This window comes from Ranitomeya variabilis, chromosome 2 (genome assembly GCF_051348905.1).
Source record: "Ranitomeya variabilis isolate aRanVar5 chromosome 2, aRanVar5.hap1, whole genome shotgun sequence".
Taxonomy (NCBI): Eukaryota; Metazoa; Chordata; class Amphibia; order Anura; family Dendrobatidae; genus Ranitomeya; species Ranitomeya variabilis.
The window spans coordinates 265,833,125-265,856,777 of record NC_135233.1 but is presented as its reverse complement, the minus strand read 5'-3'; the positions used below and the strand labels follow the sequence as shown (position 1 = coordinate 265,856,777).

General features: G+C 44.1%; 1 protein-coding gene across 3 annotated transcripts in view; it reads right to left on the bottom strand.

Annotated features, from left to right (window-relative positions):
* The window catches only part of LOC143809335 (G-protein coupled receptor 83-like), a 163,073-nt gene extending 141,446 nt beyond the window's left edge, over positions 1–21,627 (bottom strand). For 2 of the 3 annotated variants that reach the window (XM_077292424.1, XM_077292425.1), the window contains exon 1: positions 20,908–21,609. In XM_077292424.1, the coding sequence (XP_077148539.1) occupies positions 20,908–21,288 (381 nt within the window). In that variant the 5' untranslated portion in view covers positions 21,289–21,609. Of the gene's footprint in view, positions 1–20,907 lie in introns of all 3 variants that reach the window. The other variant, XM_077292423.1, reaches the window with a different exon arrangement.
* Positions 21,628–23,653: the final 2,026 nt, after the last annotated feature.

Genomic DNA, 23,653 nt, shown 5'->3' with positions numbered 1-23,653 from the left:
CACCTCGTAATCGTCCGTAGACGAACCCGATGTCCCGGCAGATGACTCGGAAAACCGGGACATGTATACGGGCTTCAAGAGGGACACATGAAAGGTGTCAGTGATACCCAGGCGTGGAGGAAGGGCCAGACGGTAGACCACAGGGTTAACCTGTCCGAGGACCTTGAAGGGACCCAAGTAGCGAGGTGCAAACTTAGTGGACTCAACTCGCATCCTGATGTTACGGGCGGAGAGCCACACCAAGTCGCCAGGAGCAAAGGTCGGAGCGGGGCGCCGATGAGCATCGGCGGAGGACCTCATTCTCTCCTTGGAGGTCCGAATGGCATCCTGAGTGCGGTCCCAAATGTCCCATGCCTCCACAGTCCAGTCTGCCACCCTGGAGTCAGTGGAAGACACGGGCATGGGCACAGGGACACGTGGATGCTGGCCGTAATTTAGGAGGAATGGAGTCTGACCGGTGGAGTTGGCTACAGCGTTGTTAAGCGCAAACTCTGCACACGGTAGCAAGGATGCCCAGTCATCCTGCCTGGCAGAAACAAAATGTCGTAAATATGTGACCACGGTCTGGTTGGCCCTCTCTACCAACCCATTCGTCTCGGGATGGGGGACTGGGGACCCCGGTCACTGACAATTTTGTCCGGCATACCGTGTAGGCGAAAGATATGTTTGATAAACAACACTGCCAGAGCCCGTGCAGAAGGTAGCCGTGGAAGAGGCACCAAGTGCACCATCTTGGAAAAATGGTCGGTGATCACCTATATAATGGTGCAGCTACGAGACTTGGGTAAGCCCACCACAAAGTCCATCCCAACCATTTCCCAGGGCCTGTCCGCCACCGGCAGGGGGTAAAGCAACCCAGCTGGCCGTTGCCGAGGAGACTTGTTTTTGGCGCAAGAGACACGCCCGAACATAGTCTGCGACGTCACGAGCCATATGCGGCCACCAATATGTCCTCGCCAGTAGCTCAGATGTCCTTTTGGACCAAAAATGTCCACCCACCCTGGACGAGTGAGCCCAAGAGAGAACCTCCGGACGCAGATTGGATGGTACAAAAGTCTTGCCCAGAGGCACAGACTCGAGCGAAACCAGGGCCACGGTTCTCAGGTTCTCGGTGGGGACAATAAGCCAAGGCTCCTCTTCCTCCTCCTCAGATGATACAACGGAGCGAGAGAGAGAGCATCGGCATGAATGTTCTTCTACCCAGAAAGAAAATGGAGGGTGAAATGGAACCGGGAGAAGAACAAGGACCATCTTGCCTGATGAGAATTTAACCGCTGGGCTGTCTACAGATACACCAAATTCTTGTGATCTGTGAAGACTTGGAAGGGAAAACGAGATCCATCCAAGAGATGTTTCCACTCCGAGAAGGCCAACTTCATGGCTAGCAACTCCCTGTCCCCGATGGAATAATTCCTCTCTGCTGGTGAGAAGGTCTTAGAAAAGAAGAAGCAAGGATGCTTCCGACCTTGAGCATCCTTTTGGAAAAGGACTGCTCCAGCACCAACAGATGAGGCATCCACCTCCATTATAAATGGCTTATCTACATCGGGGCGATGTAGGATGGGAGTGCTAGCGAAGTGTGACTTAATGGAGAGAAAGGCCTTGGAGACCTCCTCAGACCACAATTTGGGATTTGCTCCCTTCTTGGTGAGGGCAACCAAGGGAGCTACCAAAGTTGAGAAGTGTGGAATGAACTGGCGATAGTAATTAATGAACCCCATAAAGCGCTGCACCGCTTTAAGAGAATGGGGTTCCTGCCAGTCCATCACAGCCTGTAGTTTGGCAGGATCCATAGCCAATCCCTGGGCAGAGATGATATAGCCCAGGAAAGGTAAGGACTCCTGCTCAAACACACATTTCTCCAACTTTGCGTAGAGGGAATTTGCCCGTAAGAGGTCGAAGACTCTGCAAAAATCTCTCCAGTGGGAGTCGATATCTGGAGAGTAGATGAGAATATCATCCAGATAGACTACGACAGAGGTGGCGAGCATATCCCGGAAGATGTCGTCCACAAAGTCCTGGAAAACGGCTGGGGCATTACAGAGCCCGAAGGGCATCACCAGATATTCATAGTGCTCTTCCCTGGTGTTAAAAGCCTCCTTCCATCCGTCCCCCTCACGGATGCGAATCAGGTTGTAAGCACCCCGCAGATCTAATTTTGTAAATACCCTTGCTCCCCGAAGCCTATCAAAGAGCTCAGATATCAGGGGCAAAGGATACTTATTCTTAACGGTGATGGCGTTAAGACCCCTGTAATCTATGCATGGACGTAGTTCCCCGTTCTTCTTCTGCACGAAGAAGAACCCAGCCCCTGCAGGTGACACTGACTTCCTAATGAATCCTCTTGCCAGATTTTCCTGGATGTACTGTGACATTGCCTCCGTCTCCGGGAGAGATAACGGATAGACTCGACCCCGGGAAGGCTCAGCACCAGGCAAGAGGTCAATAGGACAGTCATAGGGGCGGTGAGGAGGAAGGGTCTCTGCAGCTCTTTTGGAGAACACGTCCGTATAGGGCCAATATTGCTTGGGGAGAGAGGATAGGTTTGCGGGTACCTCAGTAGTAGCAACCTGAACACATTCCCTCTGACATCTACCCTCACAAGATTCACCCCATCCCAAAATTCTGCCACTGGACCACTCAATATGAGGAGAATGGTACCGTAGCCAAGGCATCCCTAACAGGATCTCGTCAATTCCCTCAGGAATGACGAGCAGAGATATAATCTCCTGATGAGAAGGCGACATGGACAGAGTGGAAGGGATGGTCTGGTGTGTTACCTGTGAGGGCAGTGTCGACCCATTTACCACTCGTACGGTCACTGGTTGAGCTAACATTACCAGGGGAATTGCGTGACGTTGGGCGAAGGCAGATGACATAAAATTGCCCTCCGCCCCAGAATCCACGCAGAGCTCTACCGAGTGGGAAAATGGGCCTATAGTAATTGTCCCCTTAAAGGACAATTTGGAGACAAACATCGCTGTGTCTAGTGTACCTCCACCTACTACCACTAGACGCTGATGTTTCCTCGACCACTGGGGACATCTGGTGGCAAGATGTCCTGACTGCTGGCAAACATGACAAACCTGGAGTGCACGAGCGGTCCGGGACTTAGATCCCACTTGTGACACTTCCATGGCTTCCTGTGACTCAGAGGCCTGGACTGGAGATTCCAAAGGTTTGGCGAAGGTGGGAGCCAGCCGAAACCTCTGCCTACACTGAGCTCGCTCTAACCTCTGCTCGTGAAAACGGAGGTCAATACGAGTGGACACTGCTATTAACTCCTCCAGTGTGGCGGGAATCTCCCTAGTGGCCAGAGCGTCTTTCACGTGGTCAGCCAGCCCCCTCCAAAATATCGGAATAAGGGCTTTATCCGACCACTCCAGCTCAGAAGCTAGGGTGCGAAAGTGGACGGCAAAATGGCTGACCAAGGATGAGCCCTGAGTCAATGCCAACACTTGGAGCGCCATATCATGGGTGACACGAGGTCCTAAAAAGACCTGTTTCAGAGTGCTCAGGAACAACGAAGCACTCTGTACCACTACCACTTGATCGCCACGCTCCCACAGTGGCGTAGCCCACTCCAATGCCCTGTCTGACAGGAGAGACACAATAAATCCCACCTTAGCCCGCTCTGTGGGGAAACGTGTGGCCAGAAGCTCGAGATGTATAGAGCACTGGCTCACGAAACCCCTACAAGACTTACTATCACCAGAAAATTTTTCTGGCAGCGGGAGGCGAGATAGAGTCGGAACAGAGGTGGCAGTGGACAAGGTTGCTGCAGCCACGCTAGCAGTCTGAACAGCAACTGCGGTTACATCCACAGCTGAGGTTGTGCGCTCGAGAGCCGCCAACCTACCCTCCAGCTGCTGGATGTACAGCAAGGATTGCTGTTCGTCCGTCATTACTAGCCAGACCCTGGAGCTAGTGTAATGTTAGGACTAGCGGAACGCACCAAATTATAAGAGAGATGGAACCTGCTACTGAGTAATGACGGACTATATGGCGGTACAATGTGGATACACACACGGGTTAACTTCACCCTGTGTGAAGGAAGCAAACCCTGTTGCGTCACAGGGCCACGGTACCGCACCAAGAGCGCAAGCAAGGAGTCTCAGGACTCTATCCCAAGACACAGGATTAGAGTACTTTCAGACCACTTGCGCTCAACACCGCAACTGGGGTGTCAAAGTAACAGAAAAATATAACTTAAAGCTCAAGAGCACTGTGCCGCTTTGGCGGACGCCACTAACCACCCAGACTTGGGAAAGGAAACCGCTCTATAAGCGCACGGCGCCACACTGGCGGCTACAGCAATAGACGCTGTATCGTGTGTCTTTATGTTGACAGCTTAGTCGGGCGCTAGACAGCAAGCATCCACCTTTCACGAGCAGTCATACACAAGGGAGGGGATATTTAAGAATGACTTGCACTCATCAACACACACATATACAAATGTACAATAGCGCATGGCCGTGCAGTCATGCGAACCTTTTATAGCTGCAGCATGTACAGGACCTTCCCAGAAAGACCAATGGGAAGCAGCCACAGAAGTTGAGCACCTTCAGGACCTTACTGGAGGACCAATGGGATCTGCTGCAGTATCTGAGCATGTGACCTTCGATCTCCAATGGGAGATCTTGCCCTGGGCATGCTCAGAAGGGGAAAAGCAGGACTTAGTCCCAAAAGCGTCTGCTCGCCGCTGCCCAGCAATGACTTCAATGGCAGAAGCTGGAAAAGCAGCAGTAACCCTATGCACAGAGTGAGACTGAGCAAGACGCTGGGACCAACGTCTCCGGTGAGCAGACTCCACTGCGGCTGGAGAAGAATGGGAGACCGCAGCGGAGATGGTTCGAGATTCCCCCTGTGCATTCCCCCTAACACCGGTCCCCCTATTTCTCTGTCCTCTGATGAGCGATCACATCAGAGGACAGAGAATGACACACCGCTTTTTTTTTTTTGTGGTCGCCGGTAAACGGTTAATTACCGGCAATTGCACAACGGGTCAGTAAAAACTAACCCCAATCATGTTCTTTGGGGTCTCGGCTACCCCCAACAGCCGAGACCCCAAAGATCTGCCCGGTGCCGGCCGGCGGGCGAACTGCGCATGCGCTTGGCATTTTTTGCCAGAAGAAGATGGAGGCGCCCATGGGGAACCACGAGGAGCACCGGGGGGAGACGGGTGAGTATCGGGGGGCAATCAGGGACCCCATTTCTCTGTCCTCTGATGTGCGATCGCTTATTTTTTGCGACCGCCGGTAAACGGTTAATTACCAGCGATCGCAACTCGGGGGTCGCTAAAAACTGACCCAAATCATGTTCTCTGGGGTCTCAGCTACCCCCAGCAACTGAGGCTCCAGAGAAAATCCAACTCTGGAGTATCCCACAAAGTAGATGCCAGACAGGAGGACCAGGGAATGGCACTGTCTTTGCCACCGAGAGAAACCAAGGTGCAGGAACTTCCGGTTTCTTGTAAGCAAAACTGCATTCAAACTGATATAAAACAAATAAAAACTATATACACAACGCGTTTCGGCTGTTTGCAGCCTACTTCAGGTGCAAAGGGAAGCAGATATAGGAGAATAGACCAAGCCCTGACGCTGATGACAGAAAAGAGAGTAGCATAAATTCAATTTTAATATATATTTCCTTGTATAAATAAATAAATTAGCCATGAACAATAAACTATATCTGGAACACCTCCACAAATTTAGCTTACAAATCTATTTACAGTATATGCTCATGTAGATCTTTCAGTGACAAGTCCAGCAATACCTTTTCATGGTCAATCCTTTTCTCTGTTACGGAAAACTCAGATTTTCAATTGATATTGAAATGAGACTGTAGATCTGAAGCCTCGGTCACTCCAGCTCTATTCCCACAGCTCCGCCTCTTCCTGCGTGACTAATGGCTTTTTCCTGGAGTTATGCACAGTCAGTCAAGCAGGAGGAGGCACTGCTGAGCAGGGACTAGAGCTGAAGATCTTCAGCTTTATTTTCATATCAATCCAAATGTTAATTTGTTTGGAATTGAGAAATGGACGGTCTACATAAAGATTTTGCTGGACTTGACTTTGAAAAAGCTACATGCACGGGAGGTTGTAGGAATCCTGCTGATAGATTACTTTTAATTATTTATTCAATAACATTATATGAAACTCCAACAGCCATAGGGCATATGGATATAGTTTGGAAGTGACCTTCCTCCTTTTCCCACATTGGAATAACAAGCGTTTATTTGGGCAAATATTGTCCAATCTTAGAATGGAGAGATGTAACCTATGTATCTACCAGTGCTGTCCTCTGGTTACCATTTCTTGACATCATCATAATTTCTTATACAAGTTATTGGGATGGGGGATGGGTGAGAGAACAGTGTGCTATAATGAATTGGGATGGGGGATAGGTGAGAGAACAGTATGTTATAATGAATTGGGATGGGTGATGGGTGAGAGAGCAGTGTGTTATAATGAATTGGGATGGGGATGGGTGAGAGAACAGTATGTTATAATGAATGGGGATGGGGGATGGGTGAGAGCACGGTATATTATAATGAATTGGGATAGGGATGGGTGAGAGAACAGTGTGTTATAATGAATTGGGATGGGTGAGAGAACAGTATGCTGTAATGAATTGGGATGGGGGATAGGTGAGAGAACAGTATGTTATAATGAATTGGGATGGGGGATGGGTGAGAGAACAGTGTGTTATAATGAATTGGGATGGGGGATAGGTGAGAGAACAGTATGTTATAATGAATTGGGATGGGGGATGGGTGAGAGAACAGTGTGTTATAATGAATTGGGATGGGGATAGGTGAGAGAACAGTATGTTATAATGAATTGGGATGTGGGATGGGTGAGAGAACAGTGTGTTATAATGAATTGGGATGGGGGATAGGTGAGAGAACAGTATGTTATAATGAATTGGGATGTGGGATGGGTGAGAGAACAGTGTGTTATAATGAATTGGGATGGGGGATAGGTGAGAGAACAGTATGTTATAATGAATTGGGATGTGGGATGGGTGAGAGAACAGTGTGTTATAATGAATTGGGATGGGGATAGGTGAGAGAACAGTATGTTATAATGAATTGGGATGTGGGATGGGTGAGAGAACAGTGTGTTATAATGAATTGGGATGGGGGATAGGTGAGAGAACAGTATGTTATAATGAATTGGGATGGGGGATGGGTGAGAGAACAGTAGGCTATAATGAATTGGGATGGGGATGGGTGAGAGAACAGTATGTTAAACATGCTTTGGCAGTAAACGGTTAAAGCTCTCTTCAAAAAAAGCCTGTAGCTGCAGGAAAACATGAGTAGGTGCTTGTCTTCTGAGAAATGTTCAAGCTCTGAATGTGACATTTCTATAAGTATTATTTACAAACATGTCAGTAATAATTCCCATCACAATATATCATTCAGATGTTGATGTCAGATCAGTGGGAGTCAGCAAAACCCCTTTATTGGAGGAAAAAGAAAATGTTTCAAGCCTACTAAGACTCTTTAGACTCTTTCCACTCCTGGCAGTCCGGTGTTTAGCGTGTCATGTAGTGAGCGGTGTGTCATCCACAATGACAAGGTATCACTTGCCTATGGCAATCAGACATGACATGATGTGGATTCAATGTCATAAGATCATGCAGTTACATTCTCTTAGTTTCCATAGTTATGTGACTTCACCATGAATATGACATTACTTGTAGTGAAAGGAGAAGGAAGGTAAGGCTAAGGCTAAGGAAATACATATGAAATATTTGTATTGCAACAAAAGTGAAGTTTAGACCTTCATGTTTAATTAAAGGGGTTGAACAAAAATATCATATGAAATGTTTAAAAGTTGCAGCCATTTTTCTACAAAGCCTCCTCATTTCTGAGGCTCAAAAGTAATTGGACAAATTAACGTTACCATAAGTAAAATGTTCTTTTTAATACTTTGTAGACTACCTTTTACAGGCAACAGGCAATGACTGCTTGAAGTCTAGAAGCGAGGGACGTCACCAAATGCTGGGTTTACTTCTTTGTGATGTTTTTGACACAGGCCTTTACTGCAGCTGACTTCAGTTATTGCTCATTTGTGGGTCTTTCTGCCTTAAGTTTTGCGTTTAAGAGGTTGTCCAGTACTTTATCATTGTTGACCTATCCTTCGGATAGCTCATCAATGTCTGATTGGCTGGGTTCCGAAACCCCGCACCCTGCCAGCTGGAAATTCTCAATTGCAGAGCTGCTCATCTTCTGATAGTGACCGTGGCTGGGTATTGCTCATCCTCCTCCTATTGATTTGAATAGGAGACGGATGTTCAGTAAGCATCCATGGCCACTATCAGAAGACAGAGCACTGCCGCCGATGCTGAGAGCAGCCGATTGGTGGGGTGCCAGGTGTCAGACCCTGGCCGATCAGAAATTGATGACCTATTCTAAGGAAAGGTCATCAATGATAAAGTAGTGGACAACATCTTTAAACATATGAAATGCTGCTCAATGGGGTTGAGATCTGGTGATTGACTCGGCCATTGCAAAATATTCCACTTATTTGCCTTAAATAACTCCTGGGTTGCTTTCTCCATATGTTTTAGGTCAGTGTCCATCTATACTGTAAAGCACCATTCAATCAACCTTGCTACATTTGGTTGAAACTGAGCAGAAGGTATCGCCCTGTACACTTCAGAATTCATCTGGCTGCTTCTGTCTTCAGATACATAATCAATAAACACTAGTGACCCAGCGCCATTGGAAGCCATACATGCCCATGTCACCACACTGCCTCCACCATGTGTTACAGAGGGTGTGCTGTGATTTGGATCATGAGCCGTTCCAAGCCTTCACCATACTTTCTTCCCATCATTCTGGTACACGTTGATTCATCTGTCCAAAGAATGCTTTTCCAGAACCGGGTGGCTTCTTTAGATGTTTTGTTAGCAAAGTCTAATCTGGCCCATTTTTAAGGCTGATTAATGGTTTTCACCTTGTGAATTTTCTGTGTATTCGCACTCATGAAGTCTTCTCTTTATAGTAGATGTAGATGCTAAAATACCTATTTCGTGGAGAGTGTTCTTCACTTGGGTGGATCTTGTGAAATGTGTTTTTCTTCACCAAGGAAAGGATCCAGGGATCATCTGCCATGGTTGTCTTCTTTGGACATTCAGGCCATTTTGAGTTCTTAGCTCACCAGTGTGTTTATTTTTGTTTGTTTTTCCAGAATGTACCAAATTCTTAATTTGGTAACTCCTAACATTTATGCTCTCTCTCTGATAGATTTATTTTTTCTTTAGCCGAATGATGGTCTGTGTCACTTCCACTGAGAGCTCCTTTGACCGTATGTTGTGGGTTCATAGCAACAGCTTCCAAATGCAAATGCTACACCTGGAATGAGCTCCAGACCTTTCATCTGCTTAACCCCTTCCCGACCTGTGACACAGCGTATGCGTCATGAAAGTCGGTGCCAATCCGACCTATGACGCATATGCTGTGTCACAGAATGATCGCGTCCCTGCAGGCCGGGTGAAAGGGTTAACTCCAATTTCACCCGTCCTGCAGGGACAGGCGGAGTGGTACTTCAGCCCAGGGGGGGTGGCTTCGCCCCCCCGTGGCTACGATCGCTCTGATTGGCTGTTTAAAGTGAAACAGCCAATCAGAGCAATCTGTAATATTTCACCTACGAAAATTGGTGAAATATTACAATCCAGCCATGGCCGATGCTGCAATAGCATCGGCCATGGCTGGAGACCCCGATCTGGCCCCCCCACCGACTGACGGCGGCGATCTGCAGCCGCTGTCATTGTTCCCTACCCCTCCGTCCTGTCCTGAGCGCCTCCCTCTCCCCTTCGCCCCTCCCCCGTCCTCCCCTCCGCCCTCCCCGCTGTCCGATCGCACCCCCCCATACTTACCTAGTCCCGGTGTTCCTCCCGGTGTCCTCGGTCTTCTCGCATGGGCGCCGCCATCTTGGAAAATGGCGGGTGCATGCGCAGTGCGCCCGCCGAATCTGCCGGCCGGCAGATTCGTTCCCTGTACATTTTGATCGCTGTGATAGGTTCTATCACAGCGATCAAAAAAAAAAAAAAGTAAATAAACCCCCCCTTTATCACCCCATAGGTAGGGACAATAATAAAATACAGAAAATATATTTATTTTAGTTTTTCTGTTAGGGTTAGGGGTAGGGTTAGGGGTAGGGTTAGGGTTGCACTTAGGGTTAGGGTTGCACATAGGGATAGGGTTGCACTTAGGGTTAGGGTTGCACTTAGGGTTGCACTTAGGGCTAGGGTTGCACTTAGGGTTGCACTTAGGGCTAGGGTTGCACTTAGGGTTGCACTTAGGGCTAGGGTTGCACTTAGGGCTAGGGTTGCACTTGGGGTTGCACTTAGGGCTAGGTTTGCACTTAGGGCTAGGGTTGCACTTAGGGCTAGGGTTAGAATTAGGGTTAGGGTTAGAATTAGGATTAGGGTTACAATTAGGGTTAGGGTTAGAATTGCACACGTAGCAGTTTTCCATCACGTTTACAGTACCAAGTAAACCTATGGAAAACCAAATCCGCTGTGCCCATGGTGCGGAAAATACAGCACGGAAATGCTGCTTTGTATTTTCCGCAGCATGTCAATTCTTTGTGCGGATTCCGCAGTGTCTTCCGAAGTGCGTTTTACCTGCAGATTTTTCAAAAACGGTGCGGAAAAATCCGCACACAAATCCGCAACGTGGGCACATAGCCTTAGGGTTAGGGTTGGAATTAGAGTTAGGGTTGGAATTAGGGTTAAGACTAGGGTTAGGGGTGTGTTGGGGTTAGGGTTGGGATTAGAGTTAGGGGTGTGTTGGGGTTAGTATTGGAGGTAGAATTGAGGGGTTTCCACTGTTTATCATCATCAGCGGGTCTCCAAACGTGACATGGCGCCACCATTGATTCCAGCCAATCTTGCGTTGAAAAAGTCAAATGGTGCTCTCTCCCTTCCGAGCCCCGACGTGTGCCCAAACAGTGGTTTACCCCCACATATCGGGTACCAGCGTACTCAGGAGAAACTGGACAACAAATTTTGGGGTCAAATTTCTCCTGTAACTCTTGGGAAAATAAAAAATTGCAGGCTAAAAAATTATTTTTGAGGAAAGAAAAATGATTTTTTATTTTCATGGCTCTGCGTTATAAACTTCTGTGAAGCACTTGGGGGTTCAAAGTGCTCACCACACATCTAGATAAGTTCCTTTGGGGGTCTAGTTTCCAAAATGGGGTCACTTGTGGGGGGTTTCTTCTGTTTAGGTACATCAGGGGCTCTGCAAATGCAACGTGACGCCCGCAGAGCATTCCATCAAAGTCTGCATTTCAAAACGTCACTACTTCACTTCCGAGCCCCGGCATGTGCCCAAACAGTGGATTACCCCCACATATTGGGTGTCAGCGTACTCAGGAGAAACTGGACAACAACTTTTGGGGTCAAATTTCTCCTGTTACCCTTGGGAAAATAAAAAAATTCTGGGCTAAAAAATTATTTTTGAGGAAAGAAAACATTTATAATTTTCACGGCTCTGCGTTATAAACTTCTGTGAAGCACTTTGGGGTTCAAAGTGCTCACCACACATCTAGATAAGTTCCTTCAGGGGTCTAGTTTCCAAAATGGGGTCACTTGTGGGGGGTTTCTTCTGTTTAGGCACATCAGGGGCTCTGCAAACGCAACGTGACGCCCGCAGAGCATTCCATCAAAGTCTGCATTTCAAAACATCAACAACTTCACTTCCGAGCCCCGGCATGTGCCCAAACAGTGGATTACCCCCACATATCGGGTGTCAGCGTACTCAGGAGAAACTGGACAACAACTTTTGGGGTCAAATTTCTCCTGTTACCCTTGGGAAAATAAAACATTCTGGGCTAAAAAATAATTTTTGAGAAAATAAAATTTTTTTTTATTTTCACGGCTCTGCGTTATAAACTTCTGTGAATCACTTTGGGGTTCAAAGTGCTCACCACACATCTAGATTAGTTCCTTGGGAGGTCTAATTTCCAAAATGGGGTCACTTGTGGGGGAGCTCCAATGTTTAGGCACACAGGGGCTCTCCAAACGTGACATGGTGTCCGCTAATGATTGGAGCTAATTTTCCATTCAAAAAGCCAAATGGCGTGCCTTCCCTTCTGAGCCCTGCCGTGCGCCCAAACAGTGGTTTACCCCCACATATGAGGTATCAGCATACTCAGGACAAACTGGACAACAACATTTGGGGTCCAATTTCTCCTGTTACCCTTGGGAAAATAAAAAATTCCGAGCTAAAAATCATTTTTGAGGAAAGATTATTTTTTATTTTCACGGCTCTGCGTTATAAACTTCTGTGAAGCACCTGGAGGTTTAAAGTGCTCACTATGCATCTAGATAAGTTCATTGGGGGGTCTAGTTTCCAAAATGGGGTCACTTGTGGGGGAGCTCCAATGTTTAGGCATACAGGGGCTCTCCAAAAGCGACATGGTGTCCGCTAATGATTGGAGTTAATTTTCCATTCAAAAAGTCAAATGGCGCGCCTTCCCTTCCGAGCCTTGCCGTGCGCCCAAACAGTGGTTTACCCCCACATATGAGGTATCGGCGTACTCAGGAGAAATTGTCCAACAAATTTTAGGATCCATTTTATCTTGTTGCCCATGTGAAAATGAAAAAATTGAGGCTAAAAGAAATTTTTTGTGAAAAAAAAGTACTTTTTCATTTTTACGGATCAATTTGTGAAGCACCTGTGGGTTTAAAGTGCTCACTATGCATCTAGATAAGTTCCTTGGGGCGTCTAGTTTCCAAAATGGGGTCACTTGTGGGGGAGCTCCAATGTTTAGGCACACAGGGGCTCTCAAAATGCGACATGGTGTCCGCTAAAGATTGGAGCCAATTTTTCATTCAAAAAGTCAAATATTGCTCCTTCCCTTCCGAGCCCTGCCGTGCGCCAAAACAGTGGTTTACCCCCACATATGAGGTATCAGCGTACTCAGGATAAATTGGACAACAACTTTCGTGGTCCAGTTTCTCCTTTTACCCTTGGGAAAATAAAAAAATTGTTGCTAAAAGATCATTTTTGTGACTAAAAAGTTAAATGTTCATTTTTTCCTTCCATGTTGCTTCTGCTGCTATGAAACACCTGAAGGGTTAACAAACTTCTTGAATGTGGTTTTGAGCACCTTGAGGGGTGCAGTTTTTAGAATGGTGTCACTTTTGGGTATTTTCAGCCATATAGAACCCTCAAACTGACTTCAAATGTGAGGTGGTCCCTAAAAAAAATGGTTTTGTAAATTTTGTGTGTAAAAATGAGAAATCACTGGTCAAATTTTAACCCTTATAACTTCCTAGGAAAAAAAAATGTTGTTTCCAAAATTGTGCTGATGTAAAGTAGACATGTGGGAAATGTTATTTATTAACTATTTTGTGTCACATAACTCTCTGGTTTAACAGAATAAAAATTCAAAATGTGAAAATTGGGAAATTTACAAAATTTTCACCAAATTTCCGTTTTTTTCACAAATAAACGCAGAAATTATCGACCTAAATTTACCACTAACATGAAGCCCAATATGTCATGAAAAAACAATCTCAGAATCGCTAGGATCCATTGAAGCGTTCCTGAGTTATTACCTCATAAAGGGACACTGGTCAGAATTGCAAAAAATGGCCAGGTCATTAAGGTCAAAATAGGCTGGGTCATGAAGGGGTTAATTGATGCTGGATTAATGAGGGAAAAGCCCATTTCAGTATTGCTTTACTGTTTATAGTAAAAATTATCTCTTGTCAGAGATTGACAGCAGTATTGAACAAGCTAGGCTCTACCTATGACTATTAGAGGCAGATCTTGGCTGTGACACACAGCCATTGTCTTCTGGGTATACAGTGGGCTCAGCCTGGCAGCCTGCTTCATACACATGCCTCCAATTTGTGCTTTCCATGTATGGGAATGTTGGGAAGCAGTTAAAATATAAAAGTGGTGCACATATTATCCCTGTTAGTTATTTGTGATAAGACGTACCATGCTGTGAAGACTACTTACTCAAACTGATGGAAATGCTGTCAGATGTAAAATTAACCTGCTTGACTGAGACAAGCGATGTGCCATATACAACATAACGCTCTCTGCTTCCTCCTACACATGCAAAAGCCAATGAAGACCAATTGTGACCTGTGCTTGGTAGAACCACTGTCAAGAAGGCTGGAGCTAGAGATTTATTTATTCTTTGTTTATATAGTGCTATTATATTCTGCACAGCCGTACATACATCATCATCACTGTTCCCAATGGGGCTCACAATCTAGATTCCCTATCAGTATGTTTTTGGAGTGTGGGAGGAAACCAGAGAACGCGGAGGAAACTCACGCAAACATGGGGAAAGCATACAACTCTCTGCAGATGTTGTCCTTGGTGGGATTTGAACCCAGGACCCCAAGCTGCAAAGCAACAATGCTAACCTCTGAGTCACTCTAATTAATTTTTGACGTTTTTTCAATCTCAATTATTCAACCCTTATTAAAAAAAATTCTAGGTAGGTAGGTAAATACAAAGCAAAATGGGGCTGCAGACCACAGTACAGGTATAACGTAAATGGTTGGGAAATTGGACATGTGTGCAAGACATACATGCACAGTTAAATGTCTACATTTTTTATTAATTTTATTTGTACTTCAACAGGCTTCCCAAAAATTATGTAATTATAAAGAATAGTTAGGTACATGACTAAAAAGTCAACATTGGCAAAAGGGGACTGTATTGATGTAATTTGTAAGTATTCATATTTTGACTACGGTAGTAAAGCAAGTGGTGTGCAAATAAAAGAAAAATCTGTGTGATAAGTACACTTTGCAAGATAGTCTGCTGCTGCTAAATGTCTTAACTTTTGTGTATTTTCTTTTTAATTTTTTAAAAATTATTTTTCCACCATTCAAAAAAAGGATTACATGAGTAATTAAAAACTCAGTATTGCCGCTCACGACAAGCAAGCACACTGTCTCTAACTGACACTGATTTAATTTTTTTTTTCCGTGCTGACTTACTGCTGCTTTGTAGTGCATTAAGAATGAAGAAAATAAATGTGTAAATGTAATTCAAATGGAGCTGGACAAATACCAGCAACACCATATCACTGATCAACCACACTGAGTCTGGCACTGGTGCTGGCACTTCTGCTGTTTCTCCTATCAATTGAATCTCTGTATTATTCACAGATTACTACACTCATCTTTTTCACTACCTCAAATTTCCAACATATTATTGTCTGGAGTATTTCAGTAATGTTTTATAGCTTTATCTTTTTCTACTGCTGAGTTGTGAGCGCTCACATCCTCGGTACAATAAATCACACTAAAACGGCTGATTATTCCCTACCTTTGCTTTTATACAATTTTAGTCCCTTTAGCTTAGCTGCACCATGCTATGTCACAGATACAAGACATTTTGGGGAAGCTCACTCGGTCAAGCCTGAAGACATGTGAGTCTTCTTTGGTTATATAATCTTCTGCAATTTATGAAAAGGTGTTAAGCATTTTTTTGGGTGAGTCGCACAAATCAAATCCCAAATTGTTCTAATTTGTCAGGACCTGTGAGTTTCATAAAAATCGACAATAATTCAATTTGCATTGAATTTGATTTCATCATATCAAATAACCATGCTTTTATAGCCTTACTATAAAAGCAATATGGGAAAATATTCTCTTTCTTTCAAAAGTAATGTGAAATCTGTTTACATGTAACCATATATGTTTATGTCACACTGACATTTCTAAGGCTATCTTTGAATTAAAGAGCTTGAATTGGGTTAGATACAAACCATGGCGACTTCAGTTGCATGAACATCTTTTTAGGGCAATTGAATTTTCGAATATGAAGAGCAGAGTTGGTGCTGGACACTACAGGAGTTGGCACCTGTGGCCACTTTTGGGGGATCCTCCTCTTTTTCAAGCACTTCATTCTGATCTTTTTCCTTCCTAAAGGATACACCATGTGACTCCACCAATCTTTTATACAAATATAAAAATAAGTCAAAAAAATGCAGAGGAACAAGGTACACGTGGTAGTAAAGATATTGCATGTACGGAGGTATTAATGTGATACGTAAGTGCTTCAACCACGTGAAGGACTAATGTATTCTACCATGGACAGTCGGACAAAATCAATAAAACCAGAAAAAGAGCACCAAAAACCGACCAGAAAGTCCAAAAAAATCTATTTTTATTATGTCACAATTGTAACAATAAAAGGAGTATAATCACGGGAAAATTGCAGGTAATTAAAACTATGTAATGTGTAAAGATCTGGTATATTTACCCGCTAATTAGTTTTCAGTATTAGTGGGCAAATATACCAGATCTTTACACATTACATAGTTTTAATTACCTGCAATTTTCCCGTGATTATACTCCTTTTATTGTTATAATTGTGACATAATAAAATTTGATTTTTTTGGGGGACTTTCTGGTCGGTTTTTGGTGCTCTTTTTCTGGTTTTAAATATAAAAATAAGTATAATCATTACAACCACAACAGCTACAATTATAATCATGAAGAGGACAAACCTGCATGTTAATCATTATATCCTCCTAGGTATATTAACATACTAATTAACATGAATTCATTTTGGAACAAATATGAATGACGAAATAGATGTATTAAAAAATGCATAAGAAATGCACATTAGAAAATAGCATCAACAAACTAATACATACATTATGAAAAGATCTCCCTAGCTAAAATAAAATGGAATCTAAGATATATAACACTATTTAATATTCTCATATAACATAAGTGTAAAAGATATATAACTTATAAAAACAAATGCAAAAGTTGCATTTTTCATTCATTCCCTTTGGGTTTAAAGTTCACAACAGGAAAATTCAATTCATCTCTTTCCGTAACATTTTGTTTTTTTCTCCCTCTGCCATTAATATCATATGATACTATTTGTATCTTTCTACCATAGATATTGGCCATATTCTGGCCTATGGGTTATATTATGTAGGAGTGTTGAAGCCTATCAGCCCTGGTTTGTTACCCATGACCACTGAGGGTACTTAGTTGTTTCCTCACCCATGCCAATGTACCTGTACTTCTGGATTTTAACATTGCTATGTAATAAAATTTATACACTTTGGGACTTATTGACTGCTATTTTTTTTGTGTGTTTGTTGTTTATATTAGTTGCAGTTTGCCTCTATTGGTCCTTATGTTACATGTAGACAATAATATACAATTAATATTTTCTTAATTAACCCTATTTGGGATGTTCTACGTGTAATATGCTTGCTACACTCTGTTGGTATAGTAAGTGGGTAATGCAGACAAGAGAGAGAGATGAGAACGTGTTCCCACTGACACTGCATGTGAATGCTCGCTGGGCTTCTGCAGTGTCAGTGTGGATGTACAAGGCCGAGGATTCAATTCAGGCAGTTTTCGCGCTGGCCAAGTAAGCGCTATCTATCAGTCTAACAGTAGGTGAATGGTATGCTGATCGAGAGAGCAGAACGGTGGACCTAGCCCTTGCCCACACTAAAAGTGTACTGAGGCGTTCTCATTTACATTTCAAACTTTAAAAATTCTGTTATTGAGCCATCAAGCTCTGCCCACTACCGTTAATCTCTTAAATGCCACTGACAAATCATCTAAAATGGTATAAATAAAAATGTCAGTTCACCCTGTAAAAGCTGAAAAATAAAAACATTACGGGAAAATAAGGATGCAGGCAACTGTTACTTTTTTACTTATTTCCAATTTTTTTCACCACTGATAAAGAAACTATCAGAGGTTGATATTGCCTTAATCATACTGACCTGGAAATCTATATTTTCAGGTCATTTTTACTGCACTTTCACCTCTTTTGGAATTTTTTGCCAAGTGGATAAAATTAATGGTGTAATTCTAAAGTGCAAATTTAATCACAAAAAGCAAGTCCTCGAATGACAATGTGGGTGGGAAAACAGTCAGTTACAAAAAAATGAAAAATATAGAGGCCTTGATTAAAGACAAGTGAATTGATCCATAGTAGATCATGTTTGAGACGCCTTTCTTGAAATTTGCGGTTTCACATGAATTCAAATATTTTGTCATTCGATCAACAGTTCACAATAACAAACTTCCCCACCATCATCTCCCACACCGTTGAAACATTGTGGAGTGGGCTCACACCATTTTGCATGTACATGTGTGCGTCCCCATATGCAGCTATGACATCTTACGGATTATCATGCCTTGTACAGTGGTGTTCAGTACTTCGACCATCGCAGGTCAGCGTCTTGCTTTTTAATTCGACAAATTACAATTTCAAAAGATCGACTCATCTCTAACACTATTTTGTCAATTTTTGCCATAATTCTGGCATAAAACTGAAATACAGCTACATTTTTGTGCACCACTACATTTTGTGACATTTGTGGTTTTACTTAACCTCTGCCAAACTACGACAACTTTTTGAAAAGTGGGTGAAGTTTAGAGGGGAATTTCTTGGTTGCGCTCATCCCCACCACCTACCTTCTAAGCTATGGACATTTTTAAAAACATTGGTGAAGCTGGCCGGGAAAATTAGCAAAAGTCACTGAATTCTTCTACAATTAAGAGATGTGCCAAAAAAAGACCAAATTTCCAATCACATTTACGTTAGATTTCGGGCCAGTACATTTTGATGAATTGGCGCCTGTATCTGCTTTTATATGTTTTTTCTCTATTTTACAAACATCCCCTACCTTGCATCACTGGCAGACACAGGCAGAAGAGGGCAAGAACACTATATGGAAACTTTTCTGAACAAACTGTTCATCATAATACACAATTCCACTTGGTTTGGAGATGGAAATGGGACCCTTAACCTCTTTGACCCCTGTGCAGCTGCACAGTTTGCACCAATGATATGTCCACCCCTGCCTTGCATACTGTAAACTATATAATGTGAAATGGAGTACAGTTGCTAAGCCCAAATGATGTACTGAAAAATGACAGATCACTGAGAAGCTTCTCAGGACTAGAGTTTTATGTTACAAAGAAGTTTCAATTCACTCCTATAAGCATAGGGCAGTGCGCTGTCCATGGTTCTGTATCCTAAAGCAGAATTATACTACATATGAAATCTTGTGGTTCCTGTAACACCTTGCTAGAACTTTTCATACAAATAACTAGGAAGATATTGAGAACCACACACTTTATAACAATGCATTTCCCCTCCGCTCTCTCTGCAATCTCTGTGAATCATGGCAGCATGACTCATATTTTCCCAAGGATATTTAATTGCAATGATTGCAGCAAACACAAAATATATACAGTGTAGAAAGAAAAAGCTTGCTATGTTACCCTCTTTTTGGATTTGAACAGAATGCCTTTATCCAGAGTATTAATAAATCTTTGAAGTTTGGCCCTCTCTTCAGTTTTTCACATAGGAAAAGAGGAAAAGGGTATTTTAAAAACCACCTGTTTAGTTTTGCATTCAGAACTCTTCTGCAAAGAATAGTAAAGACCACCCTGCAAATATTATATCCCATGTACACCGCACCTGCAGTGTTACATCTGTACACCTCCATAAAGTGTAGTAAAGACCAGCCTGCAAATATTATATCCCATGTACAGCTCCATAAAGAGTAGTAAAGAAAAGCCTGTATACAGCACCTGCAGTGTCACCTCTATAAAGAAAAGACAAGTCTGTAACTTTATCCTCTGTGCACACATTTCTTTAAAGACTAGTAGGATAAATGTTATCCCCTGTACACTGAACCTGAAATGTTACCGCTGTACACCTCTATACAGAAAAGTGATGCCATGCTTGATAAGTTACCCCCTGTACACTGAGGCTGCTGTGTTACCCCCTGTACACTGAGGCTGCTGTGTTACCCCCTGCACACCAACGCTGCTGTGTTACCCCCTGTACACTGAGGCTGCTGTATTACTCCCTGTACACTGAGGCTGCTGCATTACCCCCTGTACACTGAGGCTGCTGTGTTATCCCCTGTACACTGAGGCTGCAGTGTCACCCCCTGTACACTGAGGCAGCTGTGTTACCTGCTGCACACTGAGGCTGCTGTGTTACTCCCTGTACACTGAGGCTGCTGTGTTACCTCCTGTACACTGAGGCTGCTGTGTCACCCCCTGTACACTGAGGCTGCTGTGTTACCCCCTGCACACCAACGCTGCTGTGTTACCCCCTGTACCACTGAGGCTGCTGCATTACTCCCTGTACACTGAGGCTGCTGTATTACTCCCTGTACACTGAGGCTGCTGTGTCACCCCCTGTACACTGAGGCTGCAGTGTCACCCCCTGTACACTGAGGCTGCTGTGTTACCCACTGCACACTGAGGCTGCTGTTACTCCCTGTACACTGAGGCTGCTGTGTTACCCGCTGCACACTGAGGCTGCTGTGTTACTCCCTGTACACTGAGGCTGCTGTGTTACCCGCTGTACACTGAGGCTTCTGTGTTACCCACTGCACACTGAGGCTGCTGTATTGCTCCCTGTACACTGAGGCTGCTGTGTTACTCCCTGTACACTGAGGCTGCTGTATTACTCCCTGTATACTGAGGCTGCTGTGTTACTCCCTGTACACTGAGGCTGCAGTGTCACCCCCTGTACACTGAGGCTTTTGTGTTACCCACTGCACACTGAGGCTGCTGTGTTACTCCCTGTACACTGAGGCTGCTGTGTTGCACCCTGTACACTGAGGTTGCTGTGTTACTCCCTGTACACTGAGGCTGCTGTGTCACCCCCTCTACACTGAGGCTGCTGTGTTACTCCCTGTACACTGAGGCTGCTGTGTTACCCCCTGTACACTGAGGCTGCTGTGTTACCCCCCTGTACACTGAGGCTGCTGTGTTACCCCCCTGTACACTGAGGCTGCTGTGTTACCCCCTGTACACTGAGGCTGCTGTGTTACCCCTGTGTTTTTAGTTTTGCAGACAGAACCCCTTCATACAGAATAATACTTATGAGCTCGCCATGTCTCACCAGGGTGAAGGGGGTGTTGAGGAGGGTTATCATTATATCAGCTACTGCCAGGTTAACGATGAACAAGCTGGTGGCCGATTGCATTCTTTTGTTCTTAATGACGACATGGCAAACCAGAATATTCCCAAATAAAGAGATGATGAAGATGACGGAGTAGGCGACTATCAGCAGGGCTTTCACTGTGGAACTCTGAGACTCTGCTTCATACTTGGTGTTGTTCTCAAAGTCTCCAATGTCATCAATATTTAGTCCCCCATTAAAAAGTGAAGAGATGTTAGGAAACCCATAAAATGCAGAAAAAAGATCCGAGGAGTTCACCAAATCAGTTCTTCTGAATGGTTTGGAAGCATATGGTAAAGAGAACCACATGTGTCTGGTCATGGTGGCACACTGAGAAGATCACTTGGGGTGTGTGATATTCCATGAGGGAGAAGCAGGAGGACAAGTTACCATGTAGGTAGGTTGGGTAGATGCCTCCTGGATGTCTTGGTTCATTCTACCTTCTATGCAGAGATATGATGCAATGTTGACCCCTTCTAGATAGAAGTTCCTTATAAATGCTCCTGGTCACAACTGCATGAAGAGAACTAGATGAGTAAAGTCCCTCACTTATTTTTCAAAGAAATCACAACTTATTCCAGCATAGTAAGAACTGCAGAAGGAAGAAATGCAGGATGGCAGAATCAGTCAGTTCTCTGCCTGGCTCCACAGCACAAGTCTGGTATTCCACAGTGAAGCTTTTCTTTTATAGAGCACATCCACTGTGACGTGCGCCCCTAGCGACCAACAGAGATAAGTGCAGTCTATGCTGGGCTATGGGATTGTTATCAGAGACTGTTTTCTCTGTCTCCATTGCAGCATTGCTAAGAAAACACTTATTTCAAGCATCAATTTTATTGCCTCATTAGTTGTGAGCAAGTTCTAGGAAAATTGTAATGCCTGCGTGCTGAATGCTGTGTTACTAATGTCTGTTACATGTAAAAGGGTATTTGTGTACTGATTGTGAAATCTGAAATATTGACCAGTAATAGTATTATTATTACTATTATTATTCTTATTGTAATCAGTGTGATCCAAGAGGATAAATCATTGCTTCCACTGCTGTCATCATTAGCAAACTCAAAAATGTTACAAAGGTAATAATATTTTTATTTATAAAACATTAAAAACCTATTTGTTTCATTTTTTTCTGCCATATAATTATTTAATGTCACACCAGCTACATGAAAGTTTATTCCCTCCACATACCTATCTTAATGCCTTAGGGTCCTAATAAACAGGTAAATTGCCTGTAATGTGCGCTGATTGATGAAATAGCAGGTTGTTACTAACAGTAGTGCGATCGTTCATCCCCACAGCTTGCAGAAAAATTGGTAGCGCATCCCTTATGTATACCCAAATTAAAGGTGCAATGAGCAGTGAACCTACAGATAGCCCGTGTCACAGAAACTTTTGACACAGATCATAAAAAAATGCAAAAATATTAAAAGTTGGAATATTGGTTTGTATAATGTATTTTTGTGTAATTACTGTGAATATGTCTGTAATAATAGACACAGCTCAACCCCCTTCACATATGCGGTATTCAGGGACGTACATTATGTTCTGCCCTGACTCATTCTCATGGTTGGATTCCTGTTCAGATGATTACAGGCAATGAATGTAATCACTACTTTGAGAGTTATTCCAGGTCCTTCCATAGAATGCATTTATAGGGAGAGATGGCTACAAGAAAAGCCCACAAATATTGCACTAAGAATGGCACTTTATTGTTGGAGCTGGTTACAGTAAGTAGCACTCTGTGGGCTGGCCGATGGTACAATACCATTAGACAAAATTACCCCCAAAACGGCGCAGCCCTGATGACGACATAATCATCCTTTGTGATTGGCTGCAGCATTGTCCACACATTGTCACTATTACTATAACTGAGCCTATGGGAAAAGGTTTTTTTTTCAAAGAGGAAAAACCCTTTAAAGAAGCACTCCCATCAATATTTTTAAGCTCTTAATATATAGCAGTCATATCACATAGCACTGTGTACTTACAATTGCTCATTTTGCCTTTCTACCCAGCTAATTCTTCTTTTTTCCATTAGATCTATGACATTGTGGCGCCCCAGGGTCCTGGTCGTCACAGTAGCATTGCTTTCCTCACAGGGAGAGTGATGTTACGTTTGGAAGCGATGAAGGATATCTCTCATCAGGCAATCACAATGCACACAACATGTTCACACTCCAGGTCAAGAGGGGGAGCTTATGATCCTATTTCTAGGTGACTCCCCTATATATATTGTGGTTTTGGAGGGAAAGTGAGTGAGAAAGTGCCAGGAAGCAGACTGGAGCAGTCAGAGGCAGGAAGAATGTACAAAGGGGGCGTGTAGTCTGAAGTGCTACAGCTCCCAAAGAAAGATACATACAGAAAGCCGAACATTGTTCAGTGAGAGTGCAGGAGAGCAAAGCACAGGAGAGTGACACCAGGGGGAGGACAGCAAAGCGCAGATAACCGGTAGCCGGTACACCGAGGTTGTAAGGAACTCTAAGACTGAGGCTACGTTCACATTAGCGGCGGGCGCCGCAGCGGCGGGCGCCGCAGCGGCGCCGCATGCGTCATGCGCCCCTATATTTAACATGGGGGCGCATGGACATGCGTCACACTTGCCTTTTGCGCCGCATGCGTCGCTGCGGCGCCCGCGTCCGGGCGCAGAGGACGCAGCAAGTTGCATTTTTGCTGCGTCCAAATTCAA